Raw genomic sequence first — 15246 nt, 5'->3', positions numbered from 1 at the left:
TCCACACATTTTTATATTTTTTTTCTTCAAATAGGACTCAAGCAGACAGTATACTTACAGTTAATTTATTTGGACAATACAACATGTGGAATAAACATGAGACTTTGCTGTCTGAAAACGCAGATATTTTGTTTTTCATCTGTACAACCACAGGGTTTCTGGGTGGGAAGCAGGTCTTTCATGTCGGCTCTTCACTCCTCAGCCTCTCTCCACGCTTTGGGCATGACCTTCCTTACTGGGGAAAGGTTCCAGGTGATACCAGTCTGAGTCAGCACCTGCACAAAGTCAAGAGAGTTTTTCATTACAGTGATACCACACTTATCCTTCATAATAAATTTAAAACGTCCCACCAAAAAAAAGAAGAAACAGAAGCTATATCCAAAACCAAAGTGATAGATTTGCTTTCAAATTAATAAGAATGCCAATCAAAATAGCCAGACTACCGAAGCCAAAGAAACTAAGGAATTGAGACAGATACTATGAACTAAAAGAATGAAAGAAATGTCGTCCAAACTATGGCTTAAGCCACTTAAAAAATTAATAGATATAAACCCTTTTACTTTCTTTGGTCTCCACTTATCTGACTTGGACATTTGCTGCAGCAGCACCTGTAAGATTTTATTTTAAAATAAACTCTGAATAACAGATTTAAACAGTTTACATTTCATTGTCTTTTGAGCACATCTGAAACCATTGACTGTAAACACATTTCTAACCTGACCTATTCTGCCTTTCACACTGGAAATGTTGCTGGAACATGAAAGTAAGTGAGCATTTGCCCTCTTGTGGTTATAATTAACAAGCGTAGCTGCTTTAAACAAGTAGCTATAAATAAGCCAACATCTGATGCGTTATTAGTGCTAGAATTATAAAAACACCTGACATGAAGAGGAAAATATATTATATATATATATATATATATATATATATATATGATGCACTCGGTACCAGATGATACAACTTCAACAACACTGTGGCTTTGAGTTTATTAATCTAATGTGGGGTGGAGTGGTTGTTACAGTGAAAATAACCTGCATTTTTATTTGCACAAATAAGGACATAATGACAAAGTTGAGATGTTTTTGTGACTGTTGCCCGTCACCTTAACTTCTTTCTCCTTCCACTTTTGGTGCTTTACTTTCACACGGTACCATATTGTGCGGCATCACTACACTGCACGTTTTTTGTTTGTCATCGTACAGAAGAGGCGCTCTCCTATAGAGGTTTTTTTTTGACTATCTGAGCAATGGGTCCAAACGCACTGAGCTGGTATCATAAGGTGGCATTGAAATAATGCAGAGCGTTGACTGGTCAGTCATCAGCTGTGGGTGTTAACAACTCTCTCCATCTCCACAACAGCTTCTTTGTTCTGTGTATTTATTTAAAAGTCCAACAGTAATTTACAATATAAATTATGGATATTTGTGTGCATGGATCGCAGACGGTGTGCAAGTTTTATGAATACATGAGTATGTTTACTGGGTATAATTTTGGATTACAGATTTTTTCCCTTTTTCCTGCTCTGACAGGATGGAGCTCTGTGAAGCTCATTTCTTATCACTGCCAACAAATATTCAAACTTCCTCAGTCACAAATTCTTACGGTCCAAAAACCACTTTATACTCATCACTTGTCAGTAAATTTGGGTAAAAGCGTCTGCTGAATCAAGACAATGTAATGAACAAAGATATAATAAAGTTGTGAATCTCCTCTGTGCCACTGCACCCTCACACCCAGCTGATCCCCCCACGGTGAAACGGTCCCGTCTATGATTAAAAATGAAGCAGTGGAAAGTTGTACTGAGTGAAACAGTCCTGTATAATTTGAAGCCCTGGGAGCAGATGGGATGTCACCGTTAAGTGTTCTGACTTACATATCCCCACACAGATGTGCAGAAGGCAGCTCCACCGACGAGCACACCCATGCCGTACTTGGAGTGAAAGTCCTGAGGGGCGGTGGATCCATGTCTCACCTGTCGCACAGCCTGACCTGCAAAGCAACACAACATAGTCCTCAAGTAAAGACGGACGTCTCTTGTAAGCAGCATCAATATCTTCATCCACAAATTCCAAACATTTAACCATTTAAAAATAATTACTGCTTAAAGGAAACTGAAAATACCAAGAAACGTGAAAAGGGCACTAATCAGGATGCAGTGTTTAATTTAAAGACCAAAACCAACTTTCTGAACAAAAGCTTGAAATATATTCTGAAGAACTTGTGATCAAGATTGTAACCTGTTAACCAGAAAATGATCAACCATTATAATCAAATAAAACACTGATCTCTGATTATTTGTCATGTGTTCATTAATTTTCCTTATTTAGATCATTATTAACTTTATACAAGAAAAGCTGCCTTATTAGAGTTATGATGGGAAGCATTTACTTAGATTAACTAGTGCTGCTTTTTCTACACAGCTGATCACAAACAGGAATGTGGTGCACATTTACGTTGGTGTTTTGTTCATGGCTGATCGATTAAATGAGCACTGATATTTACAGCTGTAAGGATGAACTGATTATTGGATCACTGAAGAGACTCAGCATTTTTTAAGCCCTAAAAAAATCATCCAAATACTTGTTTTCTGTAGCATCAAGGATAAAAGAAGTGCTGAAATGATCACTCAACAGAGAGAAAATCATTCGTCTAAGGTATTATTCGATTTTAACTGCTCTAATTGGTATTCTCTCTTTTTTTAAAAAAAAAAAAAAAAAAAAAGGGGCACTGAAGTTTAAAGACCTTATTCTTTTTTTTTCACAAAATGGTGTCTAAAAACCCATAGATGACAATGTCACATTTGTCTATGAGAAATAATGATGTATAGAGATTAATTGAGATAATACCAATAAAATTAACAAAATAACTAGTAGTTGCTAATCACTTATGAGTTGATTTACCAAATTTGGTAAAACTATGGTATAAAGTTAAGTCACAACCTGGAACCAGCATGAGGACATTTCAGGGTTAGAAATAAATATAGTTACAATAAGAAAAATGTTGGTCATATGTTTGTCATCACGTGGTTTCCTAATATGGTTAAATTTTCATTTGTTTTTAGATTATATCATATAATTGTTTCAGAAGTGAAAATGGTGCCCATTCAGTTCTGTGTTAAACATTGCTAAAGTCAAACCCTGCTTTTAATCCTAGTACTGAAACTTTTCGGAGGTGCCGGATTGTCCTCATCTGTCCTTGTTCTGTCTGCCAGTCAAATTACACGACATCGTCCGGATACTTGAGCCAATTTAAAAGCGGCTTGATAGCGACACAGAGGGGAGAAGGACATAAATATTTCAATTAAGATGTCTAATCATTACTAGAAGTTATTGCAAGTCAGGGAGGTGGACAAGGACTATCACTTACTTGCTTACGAATTTCAAGGTCAATTTAAATGCAATGCTTAGTTTAACGTACGATAGACAATTCAAGAAAAGTGTATTTTACTCACTCTTTGGGACACGCTAACGCTAACTGGCTAATAGAAGCCACGTTAAACACGGTCACCGCTGGTAAAGCTGATCGTACTCACTGTGAACTGATAATATACTACTCCCTTGACTATTAAAACGCAGTACACTTAAAAATTCAATTAAAACTGTAGTCCTACCACCGATGTTGGCTGCAGCTTTCGCAAACCGGTACATGTTGTCTGGCCTTGTCTCTGCAGATACCCTTGAAGAACGGAATATGGCTGCTGCAAGTAGACAACCCGGAAGTTGTGACGTTCAAGTCACGTTGGTAAATATTAAGCAGCCCTGAGTGGGGCGATGACCTCTGCTTAAAGAAAACTGATACCATATATATTTATTATAACATTACGTGAAGTTACATCAAAATAAAACATTAATTCGGATTAAACACACTGTACCACAATTACACACATATTGGCTGACATAAGTATTGAAATTTTTCTATTACTTCCATTGTGTTTAGGGCACCTGAATGCTGCATCATTACGTTCATCAGAGCATGCGCAGACAAAAATAAAAATTTTGAACATTAAAAGAAAATAGGCAACTTTTAAAGGAAAACATGCTGAAATATTATCCATGTAAATTTCATATATAGCGATCTCTACACATATATCGAGAATTCCACTCAGTAATGTATGTGTTAAAATAGTCACCATCGTAGGCCTTTTGTATGTGTCAGGATGGCCGAGTGGTCTAAGGCGCCAGACTCAAGGATAAATACCTTCCGTATAAACGGGACTTCTGGTCTCCGAATGGAGGCGTGGGTTCGAATCCCACTTCTGACAGACCTTTTCCCTCCCCAAGGCATACAGCACAAAAAGACTTATTAATGTAGAAGAATAAAAACGTTGTGGTTCCATCTGCAGTCCCAAAAGCAATTGATCAGAAAACATCAGCTTTCCACATGCAAAAACATTTTTTTTACTTACTAGTCTAAAGGACGCTATATGCTATTTTTGTCAAAATTCAAAGAGTAAAATAAAAAAATAGCTACGGTATGTTACTATTTTGTGTTTGCAATGAATTGCTTTGAGTTTTAGTTTCTGCTTTAAAGTCAACACAATTTAAAAACCTATACTGTAGAGAAGAAAATAATCAATAAGCTTGAGTAAAAAGCAAATGTTTAAATGTACTTAAAAGCATATTTCATAGTTGTGCAAGCACATTTAAGTTACTGTATTCAAGAGTATTTGTCACAGTCAATACAAATTTCAAGGTTCAAATAAAGACATTTATAATTCTTTCTTTTGTAGTTTTCTTTATTAAATCAAAATATTTGTAGATCATGACAGTATTACAGAATGGGTGTTATGTACATGCAAAACTCAGAAATGTTCCCTCATTTGATGGCGAGTTACAGATAAAGTTTTCCTACAGTTGGAAAAACACCATTTTCTAATTTCAGGATTACAAATTAACCTGTTCCCTCAGGAAAAAAAAGGTCTCTTATGCCAAGAAATGCTGTGACCTAGTTGCTGTTTGAGTTTGGGAAAAAGTCTCCAGGCAGAACCAGAGTTACACATTAGTTTCAGGCTGGTTTGTCCAAGATAAAAAAAACAACCCAAACCTGAGAGGTGTTTTGGACTCTTTGCTGTCACATGTTTAGTGTTGAAAAGAGTTTAAAAAACAAACAAACAAAAGAACTGTTGCCATTTAGCTGTATTTGTACTTTTTCACAGAAACACATGAATAAGCAAATCTTTACATCTTGGAGACCGGAGAAGTGTTTACTGACATATTATTTTAGTTACTAATTCGGATTTAAATAAGATTAAATCTCTTTATGGAGCACAGTGTTATAATCCGGCTGAGTTGGATCGTCACTGTGAACATTAGTTAAGATCAGAAGAAAACCTATAAAGGGACAAATTACTCTGAACACAAATCCCCCATGACAGCTATCATAATGTAAGAGGGCAAGGCCACATTATTTAAGCAACGTAAAAGATAACAGATCATCCTCTGCAATGGTAATAAAGATTTGAAACACAATTGGCACAACTTATGATTAAATCTGATTTATCAAGACAAAGCACTTAAAAAGCTCGTGAAGCACTGTTTATCTGTAATGTCTTAAAATCCCGTCTTCAGATCATCACAGCTCTCCTGTAAAAGAAATCCTGAATATGGCTTGTTTACCATATTTGTCTAGGTTGAGGAAATGTGAGACTTGCTTAGAAAGCTTTAAAAGGCTTGTTATGCAGGTAATAGAACATGAAACAAAAATATTTTTTTATTGAAGTCTTACTTCTGGTTTAAGACTTTTTATAGATTTCTCTTTGTGTAAATAAACTACTGGATAACATCCTTGCATGAACCCAGTAATTTAACATGCATGTTCTTCAGCTTAAACCTGCAACTCATCAGTTGTTTCGTAAAATGCTGGAATTGGTACAAGGATCAACATATGATTTACAATAACAGCTCTAAACTACACAGCTGTACATCTGAATCTTTTATATTTAACTGTTAATGCCCTCAGGAAGAATAAATGGAGATAAAAGCTTTTGTGTAATACCAAGAATTGGTCCAAAAGTACTAAGATGTGTGAGGAATATGGAGGAGTTTTCTGTGAATGGCCCCAAAAAGGAGGCCCAAGGTGCCTGGTGACAAACATTAAGGCATCTCTCATCTTTCCCTTTTGGCCACTTGTCATGTTCTAGTCGGTCTTCTTGTCTTTCCCCTCCTCGTCATCGGTGTACTCCGTGGGTTCCTCCCCAGGTTTCAGGAGCTTGCCGATGTAATCATATTTAACTGTAACAGAAGAAAAAGAAATCCTTGAAAACCGTAGCTTTGTCACTTCTATTTAAACTCGTCAATTTGAATTTTTTGTAAGATTTCAGAGAAAATCCGATCGTTGAGCAAGTCTGAAAAACAACATTGTAGCTTTCTACTTTTAAAAAATAACAGAGAAATTACATAAACAAATATGTAAAAGTGGACAAAACAAACTTGTTACATTTTCTTTTGAAGTGGTTATTTATAATGTATATTAGCTGTAAACCAGTGCTATGAATTAGTGTGATCCAGCATCTTGTGTCCACTCACAGGTGAACTGAGTCTCCCACTCAGTCAGGCTCTCCTGCTGCATGCTGTTCAGGTCTGACAGGTCATCGTATTCATCTTTCAGGGCTTCTTTATCCAGGCAGAATGTGGCCAGCCCTCTGGATGCGTCCCTCCCTGCAAACACTCCATACGGCCCCTCTGTAAGAGATGCAACCAACGTGTCGTGAACGGAGTCTTTTATATCATTATCAGTTTGCGGTGTCCCTTACATAGCCCTGGTTACCAGGAACAGTCTGGTGTATTTTCTGTCAATTTCAAAAGTCAACCTGCAGCTGGAAAAATCATGATACAGATAAACATCACTGAAAAATCCACTTCTCTAAAGCTGAGAAAAACTGGAGCCTGGATGCTAAGCCTTCATGGGGTTCAGTTCTTCGAACTGACTCTGAGCTCGCTGTCCTGTTTGGGGATGCTGCTGCTCGAAGGGAGTATGGTTGCCATGGCAGACTAGTGTGTTTGGTCTGCAACACAGTTTAAGTATGTGTTACATGTCAAAGTAACATCTACATAAATAGGGCTGGGCGATATGAACCAAATCTTATATCTCGATATTTTTTACCTGAATCACGATATACGATATATATCTTGATATTTTTTTTTTTTTTTTGTCAAGCAGCCAAAAAGACAGTTCTAATTTACAGCCTTTAGTGCCAAATATACTTTTAAGGATCAGCAGCACATGTGCATTAAAACAGCTGACTGAAATTAAAGTACCTTTATATTAAATTAAATGCTCCTAAAACAAAATTAATTAAAGATACTTTTCAATGGCCATAACAAAAATACAGCTGTGCAAAATGCAAAAGAACAGATGCTTTTAACTCAAAACAAGCTATCTCGATATAAATGATATTGAGTCTGATAAAGTCTCGATATATTTGAAAATCGATATATTGCCCAGCCCTAACATGAGAAATAAGCCTCAAGTTTTCTAGAAGCAACAAAGACAGTATATCGCTTTCCTGAGTCCAACAGATGAGGCAGTGATGAGTTTCATACACACATTTATCTGTTGCACCCAATCACAAAAACCCCCAGCATGTAAACTGGCTAAGCACCCTCCTCTTTCTTTCTCTCGTTCTTGAATCCTCTCCTTGCTTCTTATCTCACACCTGAATTGTGAGCAGAAAAGGTAACTGGAAGCACAGACCTCCACCAAGCCATTATAATTTGTTTTTGTCCATGACGGGCACTATTTTTTAGTTAGAAGCTCAAATGTAAAAACAAACAAACAAAAAAAACCCTATATACCCATTATAAAGAACCCTTTAAAAGAATTCCTGAATCTAGGCGGTGAGCCAGACTGCCCCCTCAAAGCTAATCACTTGTTCTTTTTTCCATTTTTAAGATTTCCAGAAAATTTAATCAAAATCCAATCATTACATTTTGAGTTATGTTGCTGACAAAAAGACACACAACAGACATTTAAAACAAACAAAACACACACATACACACACATGCATACACATACATACAGACATACACACACATATATATATATATATATACACGTGTGTTTAAAAGATATGAGATTTAATTTTTAGCCTTAGTTTATGACAAATTATTCATCCAGTTTAAATTTATTTTATGATGTGGCATTAAGCTATCACGTCTCCTTAGGGCTGGGCGATATGGCCTAAAAATAAAATCTCCGATTTTTTATAACCAAATCCGATTTCCGATTTTAATCGATTTTTTTTCCTTTTCTTTTACAAAACATAAATAAACTTATTAAAAACATGTATTTATTTATATAAATGAATGCCAGCAAAATAAAGCATATAATGCCATAACTTTTCCACCATATAAACGACTTCATATCTTACATTGAAATATGCGACACAATGCATCCGTGATCTCTTTCCATCTGGATCATTATCATACAGGATCCACTGCAGAAATAATTCCCCTGATGAAGGTCGTCTCTTAACTAGTGTTTGTGGGTTAAGTTGATTTCTGCATCTCATAGAGAGCAGCATTTCTCACTGCAGTTATACGTACAGCTAAATCCCAGGAGTGAGTGACGGTCACTTTACTGAAAATCTGTCAGACAAACACCGTTCTGGTGTGGAGGGAGGGCGAAGTCTGCTGCTAACTAACTATGGAAAAAAATCCCAATTTTCAAAAAAATTAATCTCCAGAAATGGAAAATTCAATTTATCGATTTTATCGATTAATCGCCCAGCCCTACGTCTCCTTTACACATCAGGAGTGCCAGCCTGTGTTCAGAAACGCCTCCTCTGTCCTTGTCCTTCTCTTCTCCAGTAGGCTGAGACTGATTTCGTGGCCAAAGGCAAAAGGACGGAGGACAAAGGAGACAGGATGTTAATAGGCTCTTTCCGACTGTAGGAACCTTTTGCAGTTCCTATAACCTTTTCAGGAACCAGGCCGTTTTTTCACGCATTCCGACATATAGGAACTAGGGACCAAAGCCCTCAGTTCCTATAACCATTTTAGCTCCTGCTCCGAGGCAGGGTCTGAACGGGGTTCTATAGGAACTCTCATGACGTAGGTGTTTGGTGACTGGTAGCTACGTCCCTTGCCAGATTTCCTTATTTTGTGTCCCCGCCACATTTAAAAAACACGGTTGCACATACGGACAAAAACAACAACAGAGCAAGCGATAAATGGACCGACGAGGAGGTCGAAGCTCTTCTGACCGTCTACGCCACAGAGGATTTTCAGAGAGGTTTTGAAGGTTCGCAGCGAAATATAAAAATATTCCTGACGATCAGCTCTCAGTCAGAGAACGCGGGATAACGCGAAGCAGCGCACGTAGAAAACTCACACAAGACTACAAATAAATTAAGGACCACGACAACCGGAGCGGGACGAACCGAACAAACAGTAAATTGGACAGCTTGTACCACCGACATATTTACTCGGTCAACGCCGCAGCAAATGACTCCTGCGTGTGGCAGGAAAAGCCAGTGTGATATGCAGCTTATACACACATGTAAATAGTTATTTTTGCTCTGCTGTATTCACTATAAAAAATAAATGACTTTGTAAAGAGTCTGAAGTATTCAGTTTGTGTCTGTTAGATGTGCTTTGGCCACATCTATAAAATATTAGCTAATAAAAATATTGAGTAGTTATTAACTTATCACAGCTATGAAATATTAAATAATCCATCTTTGGTCGCTACATTTTAAGTCTTATCCCTGGGTGTAAATTACATTAGTTTATCAACTTTATAATATGCTCCATATCACAGAACGAAGTTTATCATGTTTAACCAAGATCTGACACAAATTACACACCTGTAAACATTTCACCACCCTTTTTATATTTTTACCTTCATATACGCTAAATCTGTGTGACTATGTCCTCATAATTCTAAACCATAACTCAGTCACAACCAACCCTTCAGTGACGGATTTCTCCTCCACCTTTCTACTGATGATTCCATAAAACACACAAAGCTTAAAGCAGATGATGAGATCTTTATTTTACACATAACAAAAAAAAAATGAACATATGATGCATTTTCTATGGAACATTTTCTCTTTAAATGTGTACATCATGTATACATGTATGTTCTGTCTGTGGAACTTCCAGAACATGATGCTTATTATGAAGAGGTGTGTTGTGATTAGCTGGAAGGCAGGAGGTAAAGCATCCAGGCTGTTCTCCATCTCCTTCAGTATCTGCAGCAGGTGGTTGTGTCCATCCTCTCCAGTGCAGCTTCAGGCGGCCACAGATGTACTGAAATGTCTCCCTGGACATACAGAAATTCTCTGTCCACTGCTCATCGGTAAAATTGAGAACAACCTTTTCCCACTAGTTATCAGCTTTGCTCCGGACCAGCCGGACGGTGAGGAGTTCAATGAGCTGCAGCAACGTCTGAAACAGAACACGAGTTACAATAAACCCGCCGTCTGAAGTATTTACTTATTGTAATCTGCTCAACACAGACAGTAGAAAACCGTCTGAAATGTTTACTCATAAGACACGTACACAATCGGCGCATGTTTAATAAGTTAAACTTACACGTCGTCTCCTTTGTCTGCGGCGGATCTCCTGCCGCTGGATTCTTCATCTTCTGACTTTCAGGAGCCTTCCAGCCTCGACGTGAGACGCCTGGTTGTATCGTCTATCAGTAACATCTCCATCAAGCAGAGCATGAACACTACGATCTCTTCGTTCTCCATATGAGCTTGCCGTGTTGTCTTGTTTTTAGCGGGTTTTGTTTTGTTGTTATGTGGCGCTAAAGTCACACGTCACTGTCGCAGACGTATGCGTCACATCGGTCCCGCTACCGCCTCCAACTCATGTACGAATGCAACATGAAACAGTTCCCCTGGAGAAGGTAGTTCTTAGAACTAGGACAGTTATTAGAACTGCGTTCTTAGAACTTCTCTGTCCAAATGCGCCTAATGATGTGATTCACAACAGACTTGTTCTTCCACCGATTGCCACAAGCAGTTTTTATCTCACAGTCAGAGCCCAAACATCTCAGGTTAAGAACAATTATTAATCCTGTATTTATTTCATTCTAAAAAGTGCAGTCCTGCTTCATCTTGAGGCATTGTATGTTTCATGTACACATAAAAGTGACATAAAAGTTTGGATGGACCTAAATTCCCATTTTTGTTTTTTTTTTTTTTCCTTTTTTTTTCTTTTCAATATTTCATTAAAAAAATCTTGTCCAGTGGCATATGTTTACACATGAAACATTTTAGACATTTGGTTTCTTATGTTAAGTTAGAAAAATGGTTTAGGGATTTTAAAAAAGAGCCTCAAAGACACATATTTACAATAAAATTCAGTGAAAGCATTCACAACTAGAGCTTTCAAACAACAGCCAGTCAAAACATTTTACATGTCTCATAGCTCAAAGTAGTCCCGAGTTGTGCTCTAAAGCGTCCTTTAACATGAAAGTCTGTCAGTGATCTCCAACACTGTGGCTTCAAATTGGTCTGAATTCATTCTAGGGTTGCGTGTCAGCCAGTTATCATGTTGGTTAAAGGTTACAGGCAACAGAGGTAACAATCTGAGATCCAATAAAAACAGAGATGTGTAACTCTGTTTCTGTTTGCTGTCAGGGGTCTGACTTCACAGAAATTACTCTCCTTACAGTCAGGGTCTGAAATTAACACTCGCCGGGCACCAAATGCGAGTAAATTTTTGGTTTGGCGATTAAATCTCAGAGGGCTATCCGCCAAATGGCGAGTAAATGTTTGTACCAAATCAGTCATGTTTTTCAGTCTTCCTTTTGGGGGATTTCTTCTTTAAGTTCCTCTGCTGTTTGCATGTATGAACGACGTACACAAACATGCACTGACACAAACACTCGCACATGACACGAGAATGCGCTGCAGTGTTTCCGTTCTGTTTACCGTTTAGCTCAGGCTAATTAAGTAGGTAAATATGACATTTTTATCAGGAGCCGGCCAGCTTCCCAAAAGAAAGCACGGTGAACTGGAGGATAAATCGGTAGAGCTTACAGAGCTTACAGCCCCAACCAGAAGGTTCAGTGAAAAGTGATGGTTTGGAATTAGCGGCGCCTTCTGTCTGTTTCACGGCCCGGTTCCGCTCGCTTCTCACACGCCGACTGTAGGCGGTAACACACCTGCGTGTGTTGACTGTAGGCGGTAACACACCTGCGTGTGTTGACTGTAGGCGGTAACACACCTGCGCGTGCAGCGCTGTCAGCACAGCAGCACTCTGTTGGACGTGATGTTAGCCTGTTAGCTTAGCTTAGCTGTTTACAACCTGAAGGGTGACGACAGCTGCATAACATGACTCCGCGAGACTATGAACAGCTGTCAACCGATTTACTTATCAATATAATAATAATGATTCATATTGTTATTGTATTGATCAGTTATTAAGTTCATTATTATTATAAATCAGCTTTCATGATTATTGATAAGCTATTTATATTCAATATTACTGATTTGTCATGAATCTGATCAATAAGCTTTAAATTTATTTATTATCAATTTTTGTTCAGTTTATTTTTTAAACAATAAAATAAAATGCAAAAATCAGGGAGTATAATCCCACCAAGGCTGTAATGCTGTGGCACGAGGACTGTTAGAAACAGGAGGCCAGACGAAGAGCAGAGCGGGACGAGTCTGATCAGGTTTTAAATCATCAATTCAGACATTAACACTTTTTCAAATAAAACCATTTTTCTTGTTGCCTTTGTTTAATGTTGCTGTGACTTCCACTCTCAGTTTGGATACAACACAACACAGTATTATAGAAAATAACATGTGCGTAGAGGTATGTGCATGTAAAATAATTTAATAATTTGGCCTGTAAAAAATATGTTTGGCCGGTGGATTTTTTCATCTACAATTTTTATCAATACTTATCAATATCAATCAATATGATTTTGCTGTATCGATATGCTTTCTTAAAATATGGTCCAGCCCTATGGCTTATTATAAAAACATTCAAGTTACCACTGCTGATTTACAGTCTCTGTTTCTCTACATGGGTATACATTATGTCTGCAGTCATAGTTTAATTTAATAAACTTGGATGCACCTACATGGTCCAGAGTTGGATTAATTACATGAATGGAAGGGAGATGGTATCTCAATATGTTCATTTAGCATCTTTATAGTATTTCAAAGGTTTGACTTGAGTAATTTTTTCTGATTTTTAGAACAATACTAATTTTAAGTTAAAATTTTGAGAAACAAAGTCCAAATCTGGAGACAGTACAATAAATGATGATTCTTTTTTTAAGTTGTGATACTAAGGCATAATTTTGTCTCTTTTCAAGATACCACTAAAACTATTTTGAAATGCCAACTAATTTTTATATTTTTAGATACGTCACATTTTTATATGCCATATAAAAGTAGCTATAAACTCATTATTTTGACTTAAAGCATACACAGTTTTATTACAGCAACTGGCTAGCCACGACAAGCCGTGTTATTTTATTTTTATCAGGCATTTTTAAAAACTTCTTTCTCGCTGAACTGCTGGAAACATGGCGGCGGCGGCAGACTGCTCGCAGGGAGAGCGCAGCTACCTCATAGACGATCTCTGTTCAAGGCTGCCGCAGCGCCTCTGTTATCAAGACCTTTGCTAGCAAACTTGAGGGGGTGTGGCGACAAATTCTACTTGCAAAAATCAAACAAATGTGATAAATAACTTATATTATTTGTCAGGGCTGGGAGTAAACTTAATCACTCAATCAGTCCGACTTCACAAAAAACTAACGGCCACTTTGTGCTAATTGTCATGGGTGTGCTTGGAGCGCGAGGACAGGGCAGTTGGTAACATCTGGAGATGGGAAGCTTTGAGAGAAATTACCTGGTCCGTAGAACTTCTTGCCTCTGGTCACGTCGAACACTTTTCCATTAACAGCCATGAGGATCCGTGGGTCCTGCGTGCCATCGTAAGGCTTTAACTCTGCCAGGGTAAAATCCCTCTTTTTCAGTTTGGGCAGCGGTTTTTCCACCTCGCCGAAATCTGGCGTCTTGTCGCCGCGGAAAATTTTGTACAACAGGAACAAGCAGAGGCTGAGCAGGGTCAAGTTGAGCGGGGACGTGAAAATCTCCTGAAAAATTCCAGCAGAAGTTACTTCGCTTCTCTCCGCTTCAGCAGCCATGTTAGCGTCTTTCTCTCCAGATCAGTGTGTGTTCGTATTGGGTGGGATTGGTGGAGCCTACGGATTTCCGACCAATCAGCTTTCAGCATTACTGCCACCTGTTTACGGTTTAAACCAACCATTTTCCTCTGTTTCCCAAAAAATGTGATATATATATATACATATATATATATATATGTATATATATATATGACTGTCATCTTACTGATGTTTTAGTTGTAAAAACTTGTTTCTAAGCCTCCCTGTACCAGTTCACATTAACACTGCAACAATGAGCGGTCTTAAAAAAGGTTGTTGGCAGGGGTTGTGTGGGGTGTGATTATTTTACTGCATGGACAGGTCATTTCACTTAATTATAGTCTGAATCTTTTCAGTTTGGGTTTTTTTATCTTTTATTTTTGCATGTGACATTACCACTCTATCCACCATTTTTGGGGGCATGCAGTTACTGTTTCCATTGAACCTTTAAAGTTTTTTTTACTAGTAAACTGTGTTAAAACGGGTCTAACACATGCTGAAAACCTCTTTACTGCAATAAGCTCACAAGAGAGGAGAAGAGATGTTACGATGCAGAAACACTAATTATTAAATAGAAATTTTGATTAGTGCAATGCATGTAGACACACCAACAGTTTGATGTATAGAGTATGTGTGTGTGCATGTGTGTGTGCGTGTGTTTGTGAGAGAGAGAGAGAGATGGAGAGAGGGGGGGGATGGAGAATGAGAGAAGAGGCCCGCTGATGCACATGTCAGTAGACACTGAATGACAGCACTAAATCACTGATGTCCATTATGAACCAATAAAAACTGTGGATTAATCATTAAATGCATCCTGTTCCTCTTAATCAGAATCACTATATATTCTTGTATCTGGGGAGGTGTGTGTGTGATTTCAATCTTACACACACAACTGCCCCTGGTAGCGATGTGCTGATCAATACTGCTACCTCCAGTACTAGCTTTTTATGTTCTAGAATCAATTTTCATGTTAGAAAACCAATATTTTAGTCATTTGTGGTAAATATGAAGCTAATCACAAACTCAGTCATACTACAGTATATAATTATGATGAGGAAGAGGAGGAGAGGAGATGGACAGGTGATGCAAATGAAGGGCAGACTCAGT

The 15246-nt window shown here is 37.9% G+C and overlaps 2 protein-coding genes and 1 non-coding gene across 3 annotated transcripts; 1 reads left to right on the top strand and 2 right to left on the bottom strand.

Moving 5' to 3' along the window:
* Positions 1-54: 54 nt before the first annotated feature.
* Positions 55-3732, bottom strand: LOC121654256 (cytochrome c oxidase subunit 7B, mitochondrial). Its single transcript, XM_042008294.1, has 3 exons — positions 3611-3732; positions 1874-1989; positions 55-275 (listed from the first exon to the last, which is right to left on the bottom strand). The coding sequence occupies exons 1-3, from the start codon at positions 3645-3647 to the stop codon at positions 192-194; spliced, it is 237 nt and encodes a 78-aa protein (XP_041864228.1). The 5' UTR covers positions 3648-3732; the 3' UTR covers positions 55-191.
* Positions 3733-4150: 418 nt separating this feature from the next.
* Positions 4151-4261, top strand: trnal-caa. Its single transcript has 2 exons — positions 4151-4188; positions 4216-4261. It is a non-coding gene; the product is annotated as a tRNA-Leu (tRNA).
* Positions 4262-4717: 456 nt separating this feature from the next.
* On the bottom strand, positions 4718-14153 carry pgrmc1 (progesterone receptor membrane component 1). The gene is made up of 3 exons (XM_042008292.1): positions 13824-14153; positions 6525-6680; positions 4718-6230 (listed from the first exon to the last, which is right to left on the bottom strand). The coding sequence occupies exons 1-3, from the start codon at positions 14119-14121 to the stop codon at positions 6136-6138; spliced, it is 549 nt and encodes a 182-aa protein (XP_041864226.1). The 5' UTR covers positions 14122-14153; the 3' UTR covers positions 4718-6135.
* Between the last annotated feature and the right edge of the window lie 1093 nt (positions 14154-15246).

The sequence above is a fragment of the Melanotaenia boesemani genome, chromosome 15, assembly GCF_017639745.1.
Source record: "Melanotaenia boesemani isolate fMelBoe1 chromosome 15, fMelBoe1.pri, whole genome shotgun sequence".
Classification (NCBI taxonomy): Eukaryota; Metazoa; Chordata; class Actinopteri; order Atheriniformes; family Melanotaeniidae; genus Melanotaenia; species Melanotaenia boesemani.
Note: the sequence above shows the minus strand (reverse complement) of the source record. Positions and strands in the feature narration are given on the sequence as shown.

Coding starts and splice junctions, on each gene's coding strand:
- LOC121654256 (XM_042008294.1), bottom strand. CDS start 3,647: ATGTACCGGTTTGCGAAAGCTGCAGCCAACATCGGTG. Junction 1,990..3,610: donor AGCTGCAGCCAACATCGGTG/GTAGGACTACAG, acceptor GTTGCTTTGCAG/GTCAGGCTGTGCGACAGGTG. Junction 276..1,873: donor GCACATCTGTGTGGGGATAT/GTAAGTCAGAAC, acceptor GACTTTGTGCAG/GTGCTGACTCAGACTGGTAT.
- pgrmc1 (XM_042008292.1), bottom strand. CDS start 14,121: ATGGCTGCTGAAGCGGAGAGAAGCGAAGTAACTTCTGCTGGAATTTTT. Junction 6,681..13,823: donor CAAGAAGTTCTACGGACCAG/GTAATTTCTCTC, acceptor CATCTCTTACAG/AGGGGCCGTATGGAGTGTTT. Junction 6,231..6,524: donor GTGGGAGACTCAGTTCACCT/GTGAGTGGACAC, acceptor CTTCTGTTACAG/TTAAATATGATTACATCGGC.